The sequence below is a fragment of the Manis javanica genome, chromosome 4 (assembly GCF_040802235.1).
Source record: "Manis javanica isolate MJ-LG chromosome 4, MJ_LKY, whole genome shotgun sequence".
In the NCBI taxonomy this organism is placed as follows: Eukaryota; Metazoa; Chordata; class Mammalia; order Pholidota; family Manidae; genus Manis; species Manis javanica.
In genome coordinates this window covers 159,563,011-159,584,696 of record NC_133159.1, presented here as the reverse complement: position 1 = coordinate 159,584,696, position 21,686 = coordinate 159,563,011, and the positions used below count along the sequence as shown (strand labels likewise).

General features: G+C 50.6%; 2 protein-coding genes across 2 annotated transcripts; both read right to left on the bottom strand.

Moving 5' to 3' along the window:
* Positions 1–370: 370 nt before the first annotated feature.
* On the bottom strand, positions 371–2,985 carry CSF3 (colony stimulating factor 3). The gene is made up of 5 exons (XM_017642468.3): positions 2,832–2,985; positions 2,528–2,682; positions 2,058–2,165; positions 1,779–1,925; positions 371–1,434 (listed from the first exon to the last, which is right to left on the bottom strand). The coding sequence occupies exons 1-5, from the start codon at positions 2,842–2,844 to the stop codon at positions 1,270–1,272; spliced, it is 588 nt and encodes a 195-aa protein (XP_017497957.1). The 5' UTR covers positions 2,845–2,985; the 3' UTR covers positions 371–1,269.
* Positions 2,986–8,428: 5,443 nt separating this feature from the next.
* On the bottom strand, positions 8,429–21,528 carry PSMD3 (proteasome 26S subunit, non-ATPase 3). The gene is made up of 12 exons (XM_017642480.3): positions 21,153–21,528; positions 18,665–18,855; positions 17,176–17,313; positions 15,850–15,986; positions 14,736–14,926; positions 14,483–14,586; positions 11,060–11,174; positions 10,835–10,954; positions 10,587–10,690; positions 10,158–10,313; positions 9,070–9,120; positions 8,429–8,866 (listed from the first exon to the last, which is right to left on the bottom strand). Exons 1-12 carry the CDS (start codon positions 21,364–21,366, stop codon positions 8,789–8,791), a joined length of 1,599 nt encoding a protein of 532 aa, XP_017497969.1. The 5' UTR covers positions 21,367–21,528; the 3' UTR covers positions 8,429–8,788.
* Positions 21,529–21,686: the final 158 nt, after the last annotated feature.

Sequence of the window (21,686 nt, the reverse complement as noted above, 5' to 3'; positions counted from 1 at the left end):
GTGAATACTGGGTGTTCCGATGCTTCAGGCCCATGTCAGGCCACTGTCTGCGTCTGGACTGTCAGCCCCCTGGCCCCCAAACCTCAGGCTCTCCTCTCGCAGTGGGGTGTCCCATATGCATCTCTTCCCCACTTGGCCGGCTCCGTGAGGGCAGGGACCTGCCCGCCTTGTTCACTGCCGTGTCCCTAGCACTTAGCCCAGCATCAGCAGAGTAGGTGTGAGATTGATCCGTCTAAAGGATTGAATGTGGCAGGGCTAAAGGACTGCCCCCTTCCTCCCCGCACCTCCTTTTCCCTCTCTTGGCCTCACCTCCCCAGGCAATTCCCTGCCCCCCAGCTCCTGGCAGGGCACCAGCTGGATTCAAGAAGGAGGAAGAGACGTTTACTGGAGGCAAACACTTTATTGTTGTGAAGTTTGGCTACAGTGAGAAAGTAGGGGCAGAGTGGGAGGACGGACAGCTGAATTTTCCTCTCACACAACCCTTCACATAATTCCCCTCATCTTTTCCCTCCCCCAGACCCAGTCCCCATTCCTACCTAGCAAGGCTGATACCTGACTATCTGCCCACCCCTAAAAGGAGCCAGAATACTGACCCTGGTGGGGACGGGCTGGCGTCAGCAGCCTGTCGGTGTCTCTAGAGGCCATCCAGAAAAATGAGTAATGCCTGCACTCCCCATGCGGGGAGTGAACACACGCCTGAAAATAGTCTTAAAAAGGAAAATTTAAATTCTTAAAAAAAGGAAAATTAGATTTCCCAGCAAACTCATGGGACCCCAGGGTCAAGCCTCCCAGCTCTGGCTGCCTCTGCTGGGCTTAATGCTTGTGGGTAAGGGGCCTGAGGAGAAGCAAGGCCTGGCCCACCGGTGTGCGCAGGCCATCCCGAGGCCAGAGCGAGGTGCTGAGGGCCCAGGTGGGGAACACGGCTGTTTAAATATTAAACAGGGCTGTCTCGTCTCCCACGTGGGAGACTTCCTGATGCCTCCAAGGGCCCCAAGGTGGGTACCCTTGGGGAAGGGGGTCACTATGGCTCTTCTCTGTGACCACCACAAGAATTAATACTTGGTATTTACCTATCTACCTCCCGGTCCAGGGGACAGGAAGGCAGGAGCTTTCTCTCCCTGCTACAGGCAGGAGAATGAAACTGGGAGGTAGAGGAAAGGACCCAGAAGTCTGGGATTCCTTTCCACTCTTCCCTGGCTTTAAATATTTGGTTTAAATAAGTATAAATATTAAATAGAGATAAATACAGTGGATGGGGGAAGGTTTTGCTCAGGGCTTGGCAAGGTGACGCAAAACACGGTATGCCAGCTCCAGGAAGCTCTGCAGGTTGGAGGCCACCAGGACGCCTCCTGCCCGGCGCTGGAAGGCCGAGGTGAAGGTGGGCAGGGTGCCCTGGGTGGGCTGCACATCAGGGGCCATCCCCAGGTCTTCCATCTGTGGAGGGAATGATGAGATCACCAGTCAGGCCCTGCCTAGTGGGTATTACTACAAATGAGGCTATGCAAAGGGCTGTTGGGCCATGGAAGATCACAAGGTTAATTGTGGACCCAGATCTGCTTCAAGGCCCAGTGATACAGCTCGTACCCTCCTCTGGGGGGTGCAGGGGAGAGCCTGCAGCAAGAGGGCACTGGGGTGAGGCGGTAGCTCCCTACACATAGTCCCCTGAGAATGCTCCCACCCCAGCCCTGAAGAACTTCCAGGATCCCCAGGCTTGCAGCACAACCTCTGGGGACCAGCTGGGCCTAGGCCCCCAACTTGCCACTCCCAGCAAAGCTCACCTGCTGCCAGATGTAGGTGGCGAAGTCGGTGACATCCAGCTGCAGCGTGTCCAAGGCGGGGGCTGGCTCCGGGGAGATCCCTGCCAGGGCCTGCAGGAGGCCCTGGTAGAGGACGAGGCCACTGTGGAATTGGCTCAGGCAGCCCGTCTGGGGGGACAGTAGGAGAATTAGGGGTGCTGCCTGGGATGTTCCTCTCGGGGACCGCAGCTTGGAGCCTGGAGAGCCTTCCAGGTCATCCTTCCCTTCCCCTCGTCGCCCTTCTCCCCTCTATACACTCACCAGCTGCAGGGCTTGGCTGGAGCAGCTGCTCAGGGGAGCCTGGGGGATGCCCAGAGAGTGTCCGAGCAGCACCAGCTCCTCAGGGTGGCACAGCTTGTGGGTGGCGCACTGTGGACAGGAAGGACGCCGAGTGAGGGGGACTTGATAGGGACAGGCTGCTCCTCCTTCCCAAGTCTTCCCCATCTGAGGTTCTCCACCGCTGCCAGGTCCTGTGAGGCTTCTCAGCCCCGTTGATGGGCTCTGCCATCCCAGCCAGGCCCTGCCAGCACTGTCCCCATGGGGTTGTCATTCCCCAAAGGTTTCCCAGCCTCATGTAGCTCCACTTTTACTAATGTGCTTCCCTTTCTCCCTGTCTCTCCTCTCCCAGACCCTTTCCTTATGGTGTTGTGAGGTTCCCTCTCTCCCTCAGCTATCCCTTCTGGGTCTTCCTTCCTCCACAGCCCCACTCTCTGCCTGTCCCTCTCACTCACCAGCCTCTCCTGCAGTGCCACGCCATCAGCCTGGATCTTTCTCACTTGTTCTAAGCACTTGAGCAGGAAGCCCGGGGGCAGGGAGCCAGCAGGGGCCAGCGGGGTGGCCTCTTGCACCGTCCAGAGCGCACTGTGCCAGAGCAGCACCTGCAGGGCTGGGAGCAGATGGGGGCTCAGGAGACATGCTGTCCACCCCCCACCTGGGTCCCTTTCTGGGCCCAGGGAGCCACGACCCCTCTGCCACTCCTGCCTCCCTTCCGTGTTGGGGCAGGCAGCTCTCCCATTCTGGGGCCAGGACACTCACCTATCAGCTTCATGGGGCTCTGGGCAGCAGGCTTAGCCGAGGGTCTGAGTGGGTTTGCAGGCTCTGGGATCTGTCAGGGACCAGCTCCAGAGGGCCTTTATACATAAGCCATGGAGGCCTGGGAGGAAATTACCTGGTGCTGCCACTAAGGCTTAGTAATAACTTCCCAGGATTTATGCAAATTTGGTGTCCAGGACAATGCAGGGGGGCTGGGACAGAAAACTGTTTGCGAAAGTTTTGTGAAATTGTGGAATCTCTGCTCCTTCTTTGACGTCTTGTCCCCCTCAAAGTCCCTTCCTCTCCCTCAGCCCCACCCAGGCCTGAATTGCCCCCGCATGTTTGAACAGAAATTCTGAACAAAGGCTGACCCCTGATAAAAGCCCTGGAGGCTGCAGTATGGTCAGACTGATGGGGAAGAGGCTAGCCTCCAGGCAGCCCCTCCCCGCCTCCCTCCTGGGCAGGTCTGCTGGGGCAGCCCCCTTTGCCACTCTCCCTTGGAATTCTCAAGCCACCTGCTCCCTGGACCCCCACATTCTGAGCGGGAAGAAACTAGTTGCCCCCATTTCCACCTCCAAACTCCCAAGAGCTGCCTTCCTCTGAGTCCCCTCCTGAGGGGAGCTTGCAGTAGACACATTGGGGTCTTGCCTTCTGTCCCCACTCCATACTTTGATAGGCATCACTGCAGGTTCCTGTCCTGGTTAGCTGGGAACTCCCTCAGCCCCCCCATGACTCATTCCTTTAAGCCCCCGGAATCCTGGCAGAGAGCAGAGGAAACCGGATGTCTGTCCTAATGAAGCAAGACCCTTCGAGGCTCTTGGCTCACCTGACCTTGCCCTTCCTCCTCCTCCTGCACAAACCGCGCCCCAGAACTTTGGAGTTGGGGGTCTAGGACATGTGGCTTCCCTGGCCAGTTCACTGCCAGCCAGAGTGTGTGCTGCCCTGAGGTGGAGAAGAGCTGGGGGGGGGAGAGAAAAGAAATTGCCTTAGCTTCGAAACCTAAAGCCATGCCAGGCGCTGGAAGGGACCCCAGAGTCTGTTCCAACCCTGTGAACTGGGCCAGAGGGGGAAGCGCCTTGTCCAGGGTCATGGGTAGCAGAGTCAAAGTCACAGCTGGGGCCTCTGCCTAGGGCCTGAGAGTTTCACATAGGCCATGGGGCCAGGGCAGTCTGACCAAACGCACCCAAGGCTGTCACTTTCTGTCCCAATTACCCTGCGAAGTTCAAGGAACAGACATCGTTATATGAGTGGGTTTGTCTGATATGAACAAGGCCATCTCTGGGGTGGGGGTGCCCTCTGGTGGCCACAGCTGGCAGGGACTTCACCTGCTGATGTGTTCACACCCTGCCCCTGGTGCCCTGTCCTGAGCTGGGGCATAGCTCCCCACTCCACTGCAGGCTAAGCAGTTGTCCACCTTGCACTGATTGAGCCCAGCTCTATGCTGGCCCTCGGGAGTGCAGGGATAGGCTTAGAACTGAGGAGGGCAGGAGGCTCACATTCACAAACATGCCCCTCTGGCCTCCCCCAAAGAACCTCCAGAGGACCCAGGCATTGTGCTGAGCATACTCTATACATTATCGAAGGCATTACTTTCAAGAAGCCTATGAGGAAGTACTAGAACCATTTCCCCTTTTGCAGAAGATGAATCTGAACTCGAAGAGGTTAAATAACTTGCCCGAGTAGCAGACCCACGCCCTGTGCCAGGGTCTTAGCCGTCAAAATCTCTTAACCAGTGTTTGGCCTTCCTCACCTGGGACCAGGCCAGCTCCAAACCCAAATTTTCTTCACCTACAGCCCCAAGTGTGTGTTTGTTTGGTTCAGAAGGTATGTTAATTCTACACAAATGTTTTATCAGGGTAAGAGCAGGAGGGGGTTTGTCACCTGGTCTCAAGGGCTAGAAGTGGGGCTGGGAGTGGAGGCCACAGCCAGCCAGTTTTTAGCTCAACAGGAGGACAGAGTGTTCCAACAGTCAGCAGTGTTGGAAAATGGAGTGGGCTGCTTCCAGAGGAAGTGAGCTGCCCGTCCTGGGAAGTGTTCTGGCATCCATCCCAGAGAGAGAAAACCTGAATGTTGGCTAGCAATTATTGGGCACCTCGTATGAATCCAGCACCTTCCATTATACTTTTGTCATTTCATCCAATCAACCAAGTTGTAGGTTGCGGATCATCCCTGTTATAGACAAAGGATGGCACCAGAGGCAAAGGGCCTTGCCTGGGAACACTGAACTTGCCAGTGGTGGAGCCGGGCAGGATCATAGTCAGGCTCCCCAAGCCCCTGTCCCCATTATACTACCTTCCTGTTCAGATAGCGGTACTTCTTGGATAATGGCTCAATCCAGGCGTCCGCCCCACCCACGGGAGAATAATGATCAAGTGGAGAGCAAGGGCATGTGACTGGCCATGACACACATGGGCTGAGCTAGACCAAAATGATCTTCTGGTATGGGGCCTGGCTCCAGAGACCCCTAGCTGTTATTCATTCTCCCAGCCTCCTACTTTCCCAGGTATTTCTCAATGGCCAGAACTGGTCAGCAAGTTCCCCTCACACTTCCTGTTTCATCTGGTGCTGGGCTTAAAAGCATGTTTATAAGGGCTCTGGAGGACTCATCTGTTGCAAGGCTCAGCCTGGGGGCTAAGACATGTACACCCCAAGTCAAGGATAAATTTTCTATTTTTAAATGGTTAGAAAAAAAATCAAAAGAAAAATTTGTAACATGTAAAAAGCATATGAAATTAAAAGCCCAGTGTTCATAATTTGTTTCCACAGTATTTATAGCTACTTTCAAGAATGGCAGAAGTGAGTTGTTGTGACAGTTTACGGCTCACAAGCCTAAAAAATGTACTGTATCTGGCCCTAGACACGTTGGCAAACTCTGGACATAGTTCCTGTGCACAAGGAGACACACAGGTGTCCTGTGTTTGTAATGGTAAACCAATGCCCCCAACAGAGGAATGGCTAAATGCAGTGTGGCCCATTCTCACCACACGCCTCCTTGCCCTGCCAGAATAAAAACTCCACAAGGAAAGGAATTTGATTAATTCAGTTGTCTTTTTAATGCCTAGAGCAGTGCTGAGCATGTTATCATGATTAGATCTCAAACCTAACACTGTGTGGAAAGAGCAAGTTACATTTATGTGATACATCACTTAACAAAGATCTAAAAACTCAAAACAAGACTATATTTTGTAGTAGAAGTATAAAATCATAAACTGCAAGGCTACCCATTGAATTCATCAGAGTGGCTGGCTCTAGGGAAGGGATGGCAGGGCGTGTGAAAGACACAGGACGGGCTTCCAACTTACCCGTAATGTTTTTCTTAGATTACAAAACTTGACGCAGTACCAAAATGTTAAATTTTATTAAGGCTGGAAAGGACGTGGGCATTTGCTATGTTATTCTTTGTACTTCTCTGTACTTTTCTAATTAAAAAGCAAAACTGGAAGGTGGAAAACACAGGGAAACCCACAAGCATGAAAATGACAGTAAGCTTCTCAGGCAAAGAAAGCCAAGCCAATGGGGATGAATTACAAGAAATTTCCAGTGAACAGACAGTAAAATGGTCCATAAGACTCAAGGTAGGTGGGAACCAGGAAATCATGGCAAATGACTCCAACTCTCTATAACAGGGTGATACACCCTCCAATATGTTACCAAGAAGGGGTTGAAGGTACTTTGGGCCAGGTGCTCACTCTAAGATTTATAACATTGTGGTTACCATGGGGGAGGGGTTGGAGAGGAGGAGGGGGACAGAGGGGCACAAAAATTCCCAATCGTAATGTAGGTTGGTCATGGGGATGGTAGGGTACCATGGAGAATATAGCCAGTGATTCTGGAACATCTTCCTATGTTGACAGACAGTAACTGCACTAGTGGGGGTGAGGATTTAATAACATGGGTAACTGTTGAACCTCTGTGTTGTATACTTGAAACTAATATAAGGCTATTAACTAAAAAAAAAATACAAAGATTTGTGATGTCATGCAAGGTGGGGTATCACCAGGAATAATAATTAACAAGACATGTTAGGCAGGTTAGAAAAGCCTCAGACAGCGGCTCTGTACACAAGTCTCCTTATCACGCGCTCCAAAAGAAAGTCAGCTTCAGAGGACAGTGGGCCAGGGCCAGCCAGGGCAGCCATGTGGGGACACCAACCAACCAACCAGGTACCAGAACCACAGCCTGAGGCTGGAAGAGGGCAGCACAACAGGACAGGATGTGACCTGAACCCGGAATCAGGCAGCCAGGGTTCACTCCCCCTGGCCTGTCCTCAGATCCTGAAGGGCATCACATCCTGGGAAAGCATGCAGGGGCTGCTCACCATTAGGCCCCTGACCCTCTTCCCAGAGGAGAATTCAGGATCTATTAGATTCTTTAATTGGCCTGTAAAATGGGGAAAGGATTGGAATCCTTAAAATAAAAGTTTGAATGCTGGAATAAAAGCATCTACGAAGATCAAAGCAGGAGTCTGGGGGAAAAGTGCCATTGTGCAGAGCTGACTGTGAGTTTCATTACCCAGGGAGGTGGTAGAAGCTTAAAGGATGCGGGCAATGCCAGAGCACTGTGACCAAAGCTGGAGAAGGGCCAGGAGCCAGAGCCAGGCCAGTGGAAAGCACATCTTTACTGGAAATCAGGGGGACTGGGAGATGGAAATCTCAGTTCGTGATGAATGCACAGCAGACCTAACAAGAGAATCGAACCCAGTGTGCCAGGTAGTGGGCAAGGCCCAGAACACAGAGGCCCGTGCTCTTTAAGAATTACAGTCTAGTTGGGAAGATAAGGCTTTCACACCAACTAAGAAAGTATCTGATTATCAAGTGGTCCAGGAGCAGTGGAGGGTGGGGGATAACCACTGTGAGGCAGGAAGCCTGGAGGCTGGGCAGGAATCAGTGAGGTGGGAGAGACCAGCGGAGGGAATGCAGTGAGAGGCAGAAACCCACAGGCATCGCTCAGGGAACAGAATGTGGCAGGAACAGAGTACACGTACAGCGGCGTCCCGGATGCCGGGCAGAGGACACGGATAAAGCGATGACCCAAGATGGGCGTACTGGTTAGTGGCTGGGAGACTTTGAGACCTAGGCAGGTGCATTTCCCCCCGTACGTAGCTGGAATAGCCGGGCTAGGACCACAAGGCACCCCTGCTCTGCCGAACCCCAGCTCTGCTCAGTGAGGAGCCCACCCGCCATTCCACCAGGGCCAGTGGGCCAAAGCCCTGCTCTCAACCTGCTGCAGCTTCATGGGAGACCCTTCACCTGAGGGTCAGACTCCAGCCTTAGCTCTGATCCTCTAGAAGTCTAGGTTCCTAATTTTAGAGCCAGGAAGTCACTAATCCTTTATTTGATTGATGAGGGAAAAGAGCCTGAGAAGTTCACTGATTTGCCCAATATCTGAAAGCCAGTTAGATGGGTAACTGTAAACCCAGGCCCTTCTCACCCTAGGTTAGTGTCTCCACACCCTGCCTGTGGCTTCCTTCTCCTGCACAGCCACATCAGGTCCTCAGGTCACACCTGGGCCAGGACTCCCAAGACCAGGAAGAAGCCTGGGCCTATCCATTATTACAGATGTGACAGAAAAATATAGTCACTAACTGATGCACAGAGAGCTCTGGATAACTTTTTATTGTTTAAAAATCATAACTGAAGCGTCAAAAAACATAGAGCCCACACATGTTCCAACTGCAGTCCCCTGCTCCCTGGAGAGCACAGGGCTAGTCCCTCCCACCTTGCTGCCCACACCACTAGCCAGGAGCCTGCCCTGGGGAGGCTGCCCGCCCTGTGCTGAGTTGCCGGCTGGGGAGGGGCTCTGGGGTGAGGTGGGGTGGCTGGCTCCCTGACTCCTCACCTCTGCACAGACGCTGCCTGTGCACCATGTGTGGGGAAAGGGGCCAGTTCCCTGGGCAGGGGCCCCCAAGGGGGAAAGACAGAGCCAGTCCCCACTCACCCACCCCTCCCCAGCCCCCCAGCTCAAGGGAAGCTGTCATCATCATCTTCCGCCATCTCCTTGGCAAACTCCAAGTCTTGCTGCTCTCGTTCGCGCCGTTCCTGGGGAAAGCAGTGGGGTGCGGGGGCGGTGGGGTGAGGGCCAGTGCTGAGAACCACTAGTGCTGTTATGCAGCGCTTCACCCAGCATGACCCTCCCCAGGGCCAGGGGCTGCCTCCCCACCCCGTCCTTCCAAAAGTCTCCCCTCTTCCCTCTCTGTGGGGAGCGCTACCTTGTGGTGTCACCCAGAGCAAAAGCACCTCACCTCTGCAGACTCCAAGTCCTTGTTGTACGATTTGGGAGGAAACCTCATGGCCTAAGCACAGGAGAGAGGAGCAAGACGACGACAAGGCATCAACTTAACATGCATTTACGGCACTTCTGTGACCCAGGCACCAAGATGATGAACGAGACTGGTTATTCCCTCTCCAGTTAAGTCTAGCTGGGGAGCGAGGCATGGAAACCAGTGATCACTGTACCGACTGCTGAATCCAGGAAGAGAATCAGGAGACCTGGCGGCATACATGACTAGGCCCTTTGGTTGGGCAGGGAGGGGGACTGGCAGTGCAGAGCACGAGGAAGAGGAATGGACTGGCTGTAGGAATGGAGAAAAGGCACTTCAGGCAGAGGATTCAACATATGAAAGGCCTGGCCTGAGTTCAGTGGAGCCAGCTGGTGGTGGGGAGGAGTGGGGAACAGGGAGAGAGTGGGGGAACAGTAATGAGAGGTGAGGTTAGAGACACAGAGGACCAGATCACAAAGGGCCTTTCCTATCTTTCGAGGAGCATGGAATTTGCCTGACTGCAAGCAAGGCAGCAATATCCCTGGCTTCCTAGGGAAGGAAGAGACCAGGAAAATCCAGCAGCCAAACGTTAGCACTGAACTTAGTGCCTGACACAGGGTAAGGGCTTAACAGCCGTTTGGGGAACTAGACACCAGCCCTAACTTGTATACAATTCAGACTTCACTAAGCAACCAAAGGCAGGGATTTCATTTAATCTCATCAACCCTGCAAAGCAGACAGAGTGTATAATATCTCACTATCAGCTTCACAGATGGAGAAACACAAGCCACTCAGAGAAGGTAAATGACTCAGACTGGAGCCACATCTAGGACTCTGCACTCTGAATCCCTGTCTGGACCCTCAGCAATGAGACCCCTTAAAAGTGAAGGTGCTGCAGTCCCACAAGCCAAGTCCCTTGCCCCGTTGGCCCGTGACCCTGCCATTCAGTGATTTTACAGAGAAAGGCTGCAGACAGGGCCCCAAACCAAACCATCTTCTTTGAGGCATCTAGGGGGTGGAGAGAGAGCTGGGTTGCTGCCACACTTAGCTCTGCAGCCCAGGCTCCTCACCTTCACGGACATGTTGTGGATATCCAGGCAGAAGGAGATGCGCTGGTGGAAAGCTAGCTGGGGCTCTCGGGTGGAGTAGATATCAATCATCTCCTTGGACTGGACGTAGCCCTTCTCGTGGTTGATGCTAGCCTCAATGACGCCATCCCGGATGGCCTGCAGGGCCCCAAAAGGAGGAAAAATTACCTGGAAGCCCATCTTCTAAGTCCTTGAACATCTTGTGCCAATTGTGCCATCTTTATCCTCCTTACACTTCATGCATGCACTCACATACATGCTCACAACTTCCTGGCTTCACTGCAACACTGGCCCTCCTCAAAAACTCTATCTGCAGCTTTACCTGTTCCTCAACTTGGCTGATCGCCCCCCGCTCCCATCCCCTGAAATAAGGCAGGAAGTTGACAACTGTAGTCCCTGAACCAGCCCCACCTTGGCAACAATGAACTCTGCGTCCTCTGGGCTATCCAGCTGCAGCTTCTGGGCGATATCGGCCAGGGAGATGCGGGAATAAGAGAGGCTGATCATTCGTACCCCTGGGGGAGGAAGGAGCAGTGGAGTGACCCGAGTTGGCACAGACCCTCCACCTGCCCATGGACACCCACAGGGTCTCCCCGTCCCTTGGAGAGGCCTAGTCTGGGTCCTGCTCTTCCAGTGGCCCCTCAAACCCTGATCCATACCCGTCTTAATGACATTGTGCCGCAGTCGGATGATTAGGGTGTAGGTCCCATCTGCTTGAAACTTCTCTCCAAACTGATCCAGGACCTGGTTGAACTTGGCTAGGTTTCCTGTCCTGACAGCTGCAGCGGAGAGAAGAATGGGTCAGAGGATCAAATGGGCACAAACATCAAGCAGGCCACAGCACCAGGGAGTCCAGCCAGCTCGGGGAGAGGGACCAGCCTTACCTTGGGTCAGAAGGAAGTAGGGCATGAGCGAGCGCTTGAGGGATGGCTGACGGAACTGCAGCCGGTCTGGGATCTCCCCGAGCAGTAGCTCCACCACAATCAGAAGCTTGTGCACCTGGCAGAGTGGAACACAGGACACAGTAGGCAGGGAGCCCCATCGCAGGGAAGAGAATGAAGTGAGGGCTCATTCAGTCACATAAAATAGGGAATGGGGAAGCAGCACTGTGATTAGGCCCACATGAAGCAAGGAAAATCCCCGAACCTGTGCTGGGCATGGAACTGAAGCTCTGCTTTTGGAGCCAGGTACTGGGGTTGTCTGACCCCTTGCCCACACAAAGCCCTAAGCTTCATTTCATCTGGTCAAACAGTGCACACTGAAATGGTGAGGCCCTAAGGTACAGGCCACATGGGCAGGTTCTGAGGCTTAAAAAAGGCGAGGGAACAAGGCCCAGAGGCCCAGGGGAATGGAATGTAAGTCAGCCAACGATGCTGGTCAGGGAAGTAGATTGTTACTAGAAAAGAGGAGATGAAAAGGCATAAACTAGTTATCTGGGTAGAGGGAAAGCAGGAACGGGGCCTGGAAGAGCCTCAGTGAATGAGCTGTGTATGGACATGGAAGGCTGGCTGGAAAATCAGGCCCTTCCTCTTCCATAAAGCTCTGACTTATTTCTGAATAGTGTCTACTGTGGATTCAGCACCACGCAGAGAAAACTACAGCGGTGGGGACGATGCCCAGCAAGCAGTTAAGGAGTTCCTGCTGAGCAGGAGGGACAGGAACACAGCCAAGGCACGTGATAGCAAGTGTCACGAGTGAGGTGAGGTGAGGGGTTAAACACGTGGTGGGTGACTAAGCCCACACCTGGGCAAGGACTCTTCACCCCTCTGCATATACCCACAAAGCTGCCCTGTCCCTTGGAGTGACCTAGTAGTGAGGGTATATCATGGAAATGGCTGAAGTTAATATATACCTTAAGGATTCTGATGAAGGAGAAGACAGAGGGAGGGTGTTTCAGTCAAGGAAACAGTTTGGCAAGTATGAGAATATACCCTGGGTGTGTATGGGGGCAATCAGGAGAGCTGACTGGGGCCAGTCTGCGGCCATGCTGTTCTGAATGCCGGGCTGAGCGCCCAGTTTGGAGACAGAATGCTAGTCTTTATTCACTCGCGAGGAGGCTGAGTCCATGGTTCCTCAGCCCTAAAATGGGCATGATAATAATAGGTGGCCTGCCTACCTTGTAAGACTTATATTCTACCACGCAGGCAATGGGGGACAATGAGAGCTCCCCGGGCAAGGCGAAGGTGGGCCCGGAGCTCTGCTTGGTGAGGCAGCTGTGCGGAAGCCGGGCCGGTGGAGGGGAGGATGATGGCCTCAAGTGCTACGGCCCAAACAAGGGCACTGGCAAGATCAGAGAGGGGACAGACACAAAAGACATGGAGGCAAATCCACACACGACTTGGAGATGGGGAGGGGTGCAGGGAGTCCACGGCAATCCTGAGTCTCCTATCTCAGCTGGGAAAGCACAGGGAAGGCTGGCAAAGGGTACCAAGGGTGTGCTTTGGATAAGAGTGTGTGAGGAATCAGTGAGTATCTATGAGCTGTGTGGAGGGAAGATGGATTTGTAGGCCTGGTGTTCATAAGAGGGATCAGGATTGGTATCATGGGCTCAACTGTGAACCCCCAAATTTGTATGTTGGAGCCCTAACCCCCCAGTACCTCAGAATGTGATTATGTCTGTGTGTCTGGAGACAGAGCCTTTAAAGAGGTAATTAAGGTGAAATGAGGTCCTATGAATAAGCCCTAATTCAGTATGACTGGTGCCCTTACTTAAAAGGAGCGGGTGGAATACAGACATGCATAGAGAGAAGACAATGTGAAAACAAGACGTACAAGCCAAAGAAAGGCCCTCAGAAGAGACCAACTGTGCTGACATCCTGAACTTGGGGCTTCTGGCCTCCAGAACTTGACTGTTGTTTGACCCAGGCTGCAGTACCTAGTTATGGCAGCCTGAGTAAACCAGGACAGTTAGTAACATTTGGTGAAGCACGATGCAGGTCAGAATTGACCTATGAAAGCAAGTAAATCATCCACGGAGAGACTGCGGCTTGAACTACGGACAGGCTCTCCGAGTGTTCTGTTGTGGACTCCACTTTAAACTCGAGGTCTGTCTTCACTGCCCCTCCCCGTGTTTACTTAAGGCCAGCTTCTCTGCCTGTGCTCTTCACCCGGTGCCTCCCTATCTCTTCCACGCCCTTGGCCCATCACCTGTTTGCTTGAGTCCCTCTGGGTGGACAGTTCCCCCACTCTGCTGCCTCCGCTCTCCAGCAACCATTCCACCTCTCTCCCGGCTCCCTCACCGACAGTCTGATTGCCGAAGCTCTCACTCCAGCTGTTCCTTCCTGTCACCTGGCCCCACCACAGGAAACTCTGAAACCTTACCCACTCACAGAAACATCTGGTTCGGAAACACTGCTTCACCCCAGAGTACCTCTCCCCGGTACATGACAGTCTGTGTTAATTATCTGTATTTCTAGTGATTTTTAGAGGAAACCTTAGTGCATGTCCTATATTGTAAGCAATCTTAACATTCTACACATGCACCTCTGTCTGAAAGGCCATCCATCTCTGTAAAAATTCTATCCATCTTTCAAAAAATCAGATCTGATTTAAGATCTCCAATTATATGACCAAAACCAAACCAAACCTGCCTTTCTCTGAGCTTCTGAATATAAGTAAACCAAATCTCCAAAGACACTGACCTGCTCATTGTACACTTTCACTCTGTTCTCCTTCAAGGGCACCAGGAGGTGGACATTATGTTATTAGATGGAGCAGAGGTTTGTAGTTGGGAAAGTTGGGTCCAAATTCTGGCTGGCACGCTCTGTGACTTCACATAGGCCCTCAAGCCTTTCTGAGTCAATGTTTTTTATCTCTTCAAAGGCAAATAACTTTTCTTATCCTTTTCTATCCCTCGCAGTGCCTAATACCTAGGTCAGCCATCCGAACAATACTGGTTGGTGACTGACTGCTCTTAGGTGGCCAAGGTTTATCTCCATCCGAGTCAGTCAGCCTTACAGAGATTTTCTGGGTTTCTTGGCCAAAGACAATGCTGTTCCCAGATGGGCATGTGAGGGACCACGCAAGAACCTGGAGTTTATCAACACAATCCAGGCCATTCCCGGCATGACTAGAAGGAATGCTGGGGAATCAGGAATGTTCTAAGCTTATCAACCAAGGAGAATACCCTGAACATAAACTGCCAGAGGTACAGGTAGAGTCTGCTGAATGCTCTGAACATATTATGCATCAACAGACATCTGATGTGAGCTCTCACATAACAAAGATTAAGGAGGCTTTCCTAATAATTCCCTGGTACCTAAGACAGTGCCATCAGGTAAGGGCTAAGGGATGAGAACGCTGCTCACTGTCTGTTTGAAGCCAACGGCTGTGTGCTGAGGGGCCTTGCGAAGGGCATTGGTCATTGTTCGCCGGGCCTCTGAGTACTCCAACTGGATGGCCTTGATTCGCCCTGGGTGTGGAGGAGAAGAGAGTGGATTAAGAAAATGGCATCACCCACATTCCCTTGCAAACTAGTACGCCAAATGGGTCTCTTTTGCACCAAAGTGCACCACATTTTTAGAGACACCTTCTGGCTCAGGGGCTGGGGCCCCTGCTCACCTGTGTAGTAGAGGTACCTTGCCCACTCGTTGTTGTTGGCCTGCTCAGGGAACACGGACTTGGACACCAGCTTCTCCGCCTGGTCATACAAGCTGTAGTGTAGGTAGTTCCTCAGCAGGAGGTTCAGCAGGGTGGCCTGCCCGTCTGCATCATGTCGAAGGGTGGCTGTCCGGAGCCGAGCATGCAAGAAACTTCAGGAAAGAAAGAAAAATGTCAAAGGCCTCAGTAACAACTCTCTGAACTACTCTGACCTCTCCATTCTTTCTCAATTCCTAGAAAAAGTGACACAAACTGCTTTTCTCGTTATTCACTTAGTATTCAACTGTTGAGTGCCACTGTGGGAAGCATTATTCTAGGGTGAACAAACAGGACAGGATTCTAGTGGGGGAAACAGACAAAGATCATGACAAATAAGTGTATTAGGTAGCATGACAGAAGGTGGTAGAGGCTACGGCAAAATCAGGGTAGTTGTGATGGCATTCAGGGGTGAGGAAGATGGGGCTGCGGTTTTAAATAGAGTGGTCAGGGTAGAACTCACTGAGAAGGTCACAAAGGCTTAAAGGAAGTAGGGAGAAATGCATTCTCTGCAGAGGAAAGAGCCAGTGCAAAGACTGAAGAAAAGTGTGCTTGGCATGCCTGAGGGAGAGGAAGGAAGCCAGTGTGGCTGAGGAGTGAGTCAGGGAGAAGAGCAGATAAAATCAAGGAGGCAGTAGCAGGGGCCAGATCACATCATGCCCTGCACGCTATCATGAGGCCTTTGGCTTTTCCCTGAGGGAAATGGGGAGCCACTGCAGGTTTTAAGCAGAGGAGTGAAATGTTTTCCAACCTGTCCTTCCTTCCTTGACCTATCAATCAGCTTTTCCTTGATGCAGAGTGACAGGAAGAGCCTGGGGGGCCATTCTTAATAGCCAGGTGGTCATCTCTGCTCCTTTATCTAGTATCAGTCTCTCAACCCCTTATGTGGCTCAGAGCATGTTAAGCATTGCCCCACTTCCTGCTGGGCAATTTACATCTACCAGGCTATTGCCCCTTGCAAGCCCATGTCAGCTCTGTGGTAGTGACTGACCACATCTCCGACTCCAAGGGCTGCGAGTGAGACCCTTGGCACCCATACCTGCGCACCACATCCAGCTTGTCCAGGAACTCATAGACCCGGGCGTGATAGTAGTAACACTTTGCGGCCACAAGGTCTAGGGCCCGGCGGTTTTGCGTGCTGATCTTCTGCATCAGGTCATCAGAGATCTTCTGTGCCTGGGGAGGCAGCAAAAGAGAATCAAGTGGCAGTTCTTCAAAAAGTTAAACATAGCTATCGTGAGGCAGCAATTCCCCTCCTAGGCATATACCCAAGAGGCATGGAAACCTATGTTCACATGAACACAGGTAATGTAGAAGTTCATGGCAGCATCATTCATTAAATAACCAAAAAGTGGAAATAATACGACTGTCCATCACCTGAATAATGGATAAACAAAATGTGGCACATCCATACAGTGGGAAATGACTCATCCATAAAAAGGAACAGAGCAGATACATGCTCCAACAGGGATAAAGTCAGACCCAAAGGCCACATTTTATGTAATTCCATTTATATGAAATGTCCAGAACAGGTAAATCCATGAGACAGAAGACAGATTAGTGGCTGCCAGTGGCTGGGGTGATGAAGGAAGGGGAGTGATAACTAATAGGTATGGAGTTTCTTTTTGGGGTGATTGAACTGTTCTGGTATTATTACATAATGATGGTCCTTGTGAAAACACCAAAATCCACTGAACTGTACGCTTTAAAGGGGCTGAATTCTGTCCAATAAACAAGCAAAGAAAAGCCAACAATTGGCAAAGAAAGGGAAAAATAAAACAGGGAACTGAGTAGTGACACCTGTCAGTTCTTGAGTGTGCTCCCGGCACAGTGGCTGGCTTAGCAAGAAGCTGGCTCCAGCCAGAAGCAGTGGGAGCATCGTTATCAGTGGACTTTTTCACTCCCATAAAAGCTGCCATTCATTAAAATACTGCAAAAGCTTCCTATGTGCAGATCATTGTGCTGTTTTTTAACATACTATTTTATTTAACACTAATAGTAATCTTGCAAGGTGGGCATTATTTTCCCTATTTTATATACAGCTAGGAGAAATTAATTGCCTAATAGAGCTGGGATTTGAACCCAGGTCTTTCCATCTCGAAATCTCCTACTTTTCCCAAAAGAATCCCCTCTACTAGTACTGTGTCACAGACAAGTACATGCTGACCACAGCCAGCCCTTTCCCAAAGTGCTTGAGCAGGAGTTCAGGGGGCTTCCCTGGATGTGGGGTTAGGTGCATCCCACAAAGGGGGAAAGTCTTGGGGACAGAAAATAACCCAGTGATTATCTCCACTTCTCCACTAGAGACAATCCCCCACAGGCCAGTTGTACTGCTTGGGGCACATTAATTGCTCTCATTGAATACCTCTTTGTAGCGCTTGCTGTTCATCAGGAAGATGACCATGAGGAGCTGCAGATAGGCTTCTACTTCAGGTAAGAGGGGTGCGGACGCAGCTTTTCCTGTTCGGGGACGAAACTGTAAATCGGCTTCTGTGTCCATGGGCTAGGAGAGGGCATGAATTACCACGGAATAGCTGTCAGATCAATCAAGACTTATTAAGTGCTATGTACTTCAAAAAATATTTATTCAATGCCAACTATATAATAAGATTTTTCTAGGTGCTGTGGGGATACAAAAATAAGGGGCAACACCAGTCTCTTCCTAAGAGGATGGATATAACAGGAACAAAAAAGAGCTGTAGGAGTGTAACTGACACCTTTACAGAATATAAGGGGACAGAAAGGATGATGTAAGGATCCATCAAAGAGCCTACAATATGAGCAGAAAGATTAAACTACCACACCTGGAACCATCACAATTCTATCAACTGGGTTTAATTAAGTGATACAGTTCTATAGGTGAGATCAAGAATAATGAGACAAAAAAGTTTTCTTGGTGGCAGCTAAGGCAACTTGGGGAGAACTGACATATACATAGAACTTATTTTCAGGTCTGGTAACCAAAACTGGAATAACATGTAACAGCTCAAAAAGTGATCATGATGGGTGAATTCAGAGACCTAACAGTTAAAGTACATTCCAGGCAGGGCTGGGGTAGGCTGCTCTTCGACTTCTGCAGATACACTCTTCATCATTCCACCTCAAGGGAGTTTCTGAGTTTTCACGTCTATGGAATAGACTGTAAGCATACAGGATTTTTAGGGAGATGAAGGTGGCTGAAGAGACGAGGTTAGAGAAGGGGCAGGACCTGGGCTGTACCATGAGTGATCATGGGGTTTGATGGCTAGAAAAGGCGAGGTCTCTCATGGCACAGGGACCACTACCACCTCAAACTAACATCATCAGCGTTCACTATGCGCCAGGCACTGTTCCAAGAGCTTTGCACACATTCCTCCTGTCCCCATTGTCCCCCAAATCTGTTCATCCTATTTAACAAAGGAAGAAAATGGGGAACAAGGAGGTTAAGTCATTTGTCCAAACCCCACATGTACTAAGTGGTAGAGTTTGGATTCAAATTCAACTCTACCTCCAAAACCTGTGCTTAACCACTGTCTTATGGTGAAGTTTTGGAGGCAAAGAGGTGGTGGCACTTTCTCCTAGGACAACAGAGAAATTCCCAACCAAAGGAGAGGATCCATGTTGGCAGCAGTGGGAAACGAGTTTGGGTGGAAGGGTTCTGATTCCCAGCTCCTTTCCCCGACTCAGAAGAATTATGCTATAGGGCACAAAGATGCTTTCCTTGTTAGTGGGCAAGTGAGTATTGAAATGGGCTGCTTTGTTTCACTACTCTGTGCAGCAGGTTATCAGGCAGGTCTTCAGGATAGGGAACAATAACACGGGCAGGAGGTCCTAAGGCCAAGCTTACACCCTCAAAGCCAGCCTGACTCACTCACCTCTTCCAGGAAGGGCAGCAAGAAGTCCCGAGTGGCATTATTTGAGGTGAAGAAGCCATGCACAGCCTTATACAGAACATAGTGGTTGAGGCGGCGTGATGTGGAAGGCAGCATCCGCAGGGCCCTCAGCACGAATCGTGGCTCCTTGCCGGACACTGCCTTCTCCAGCTGCTTCACATGCTCCTTGATGTCTGTGGAGGACCAGAGGAAATATGTTACTTCCGACTCCTCCTGTTCCCCCACCGCTCCAGGCAAGAAGTTCTAGGGAACCTCTGGGATGTGGCCAATCTCTTTTTTTGCCCTGATAGGGTTAAGCGATGCTTATGGATGCCATACACTTATTTTAAGATATAACCAAGAGACAAAGAAAAATAAAGCTGGGGTGGGGGAAGTAGTAGTAGACAGTGACAGAAAGGGGAAGAGAGGGAGAAAACGATGAGAAGCAAAACAAATGTGGAGATTTATCAGGCTCTCTAAATAGGAAAAGTCTTTCTAAATGTAAACAATGACAGAAATCACACACACAAAAGGTTGATGAACTTGACTTCTTAAATAAAAAACCTTCTGAATATGTGTAAACAAAAGAAAAACATTTGCAACAAATTTGACCAAATGTTCATATTCTACAGTCTGTATAAGCAATTAGATTAAATAAAAATGAACACGAAAGGATAATACACAGAGGAAAAACAAATGGGTAATAGACATGAACAATATATTTCACTAGTATTCAAATTTCAATGGAAATATTTTTCAACTGCCAAATAAATGATTTTTAAAAAATAGTAACATATAGAGTACAGGGGTGAACAGGACATTTCTGCTGGAGTAATGTAAATCAGTAGTTTCTCAGGACACCTACTCAAAACCTTAAAAACGTTTACCCTTTCAACTCAGACATATAGAAAATCTATACTGAAATAATTTTAAAGGTTGATTTAACTTTTGGGCATAAAGATGATTGTTGCAAGAGTATTTATAACAGTAAGGAACTGGGAACAACTTAAATGTCCAAGAATAAGGGAATGCAACCTAATCGGTAGCTTCTTAGTTACCTTTGTATACTTAGAGCATAGGGTGCCTGGGTCACATTAATGATCTAATGATAAAAGCTAGTAATGAGAGGGTTTACTTTGGGCTCATCATGCACTAGGCGCAGTTCTAGGCATTTTAATCTTCATAACCCAATGAAGTAGGTGCTATTACTTTCATTTATAGAAATAAGGAAACTAATTCCAGAGCTTGTATTCTTAAGCCACTATATCAGACATTCCATAATGTTTCTGAAATGAATTCAGTGCTATGTTTATGGATATGTTAAATGAAAGCACACAAAATCATCTGTATTTACTTATGCCTTGTTCCAAACTATATATATAACTTTATTTATGGGTGAACTGAAAAATTCATAGAAAAAATGTTAACTATGGTTTATGTTTTCACCTGCCAATTTAGACTGCTCATATTTTCCAAAACTTTTACAATGAACATCTTTGTCATTGGCTGACTACCATTATTTTAGGTAAAAGGATCTTTATTAGATTCTGAGCCTGTTGCCCAACTTTAGAGCAGGAGCTGCTGCAGTCAACACTACCACAGCCTCAAAAACACAATTCAGGAGTCAATGTTTAAGAGCTACATTCTCATGCAGTTAGAGAGAAAACCCAACAAATAGCCTGTCACACCTGATCCAGAACTGGGAAACCACAACCAGGATCACAGTGGGAAGCTCTCACTCTACCCACATTCAATGTGGACTGGATGCTCTAAGCAGGCAAAGTGAAATGCTAACTTGGAGGTACAAGAAGACAGTAGGAAAACTGGGAACAGGCACCCAGGAGAAAAGAAATGGGGAGACTGGCATATAGTTCAGGTGGAAGGTATTAGGAACTCAAAAGAAGATGACATCTAGAGAAAGTGTGTAATTGTGTTTAAACCCTTTAGAAACGGAGTAGAAGTAAGGGCTTGAAGGGTGAGGAAAAGAGCAATGGGACCGTTTGGGAACCTCAATTAACAGTAACATGTAAATAAGATACTAGGTAGAAAAGGTTCCTTTAGGGGAGTTTGCTAAAGGCGGCTAAGACCACAGAAACCTTTTGTATATTCCTGTAATTCCGGGGCCATTATTCTGTCATCCCGACCCCTTCAGATACGTAAATACAAACAACTAATTTCTAGAGGCAACAATCATATACCGGGTCACTTGAATCGGTCCAGTGGGATGTAAATGGGGCAGGTCGGAGGGGAGGACTTGGAAGAGGGAGTCTACAGGCTCAGGGAGACCTAGTTCCAGATGCAAGCTCAGATGCGGAGAGGAGGCGTTGTACGAGCGAGGAGGCCTGAGCTGGGGAGAAGGTTCGGTGACGGGCACTGGGGTCGGGGGTGTCAGGGTACTGGGGGTCACTGGGGGGTGATCCTAAGAAACCGGGGATCCCAAGGAGAGGCTGGATCACCGGGGCGCTGTCACCCGTAATGGTGGCTCTCGTACCCTCCAAGGTGACGGTGTCCAGCTCTCGCTGGGAGTGCTCAGCCGCCGCCGCCTTGCCGTCAGCTTCCCCCGTTGACCCGCCACCCGCCGTCGCCTCCTCTTTCATCTCCACGTCTTGGGGGGCCGGCGGCGGCGGTGGTTCTTGCTCTCCTCCGCCGGGTGGTGGCTTCGCCTTGTCCGCGCCGCGGCGCCGCGCCGAGCCCTCCTGCTTCATGGCGCCCGGGGTCGCGGCCTAGTCCGGGGCCTCGCGTGAACCCTCGTACCAGAGACCAGGAACCAAGCTGGGCCTGCACAGAGCCCGGACTCGCGTCCTGCCGCACGATGACGGAGCAGCTGCAAAACCCTTCCCGGCGCTGGGCCTTCTGGGAAACGCCAGGCCCGCGGGGCCGATGGCCGAGTTAACAAAGGGGAAAGAAATCAACAGCCGGAGTGCAGGATGGAGGCGGTTCTTCGAGGCAGCAGCGGGGAGGAGCCTGTTTGGGTTTGGGGGCTATCCTCGCTGAGTGCCTGCTGTGTTGATTTCAAGTTCCCCTC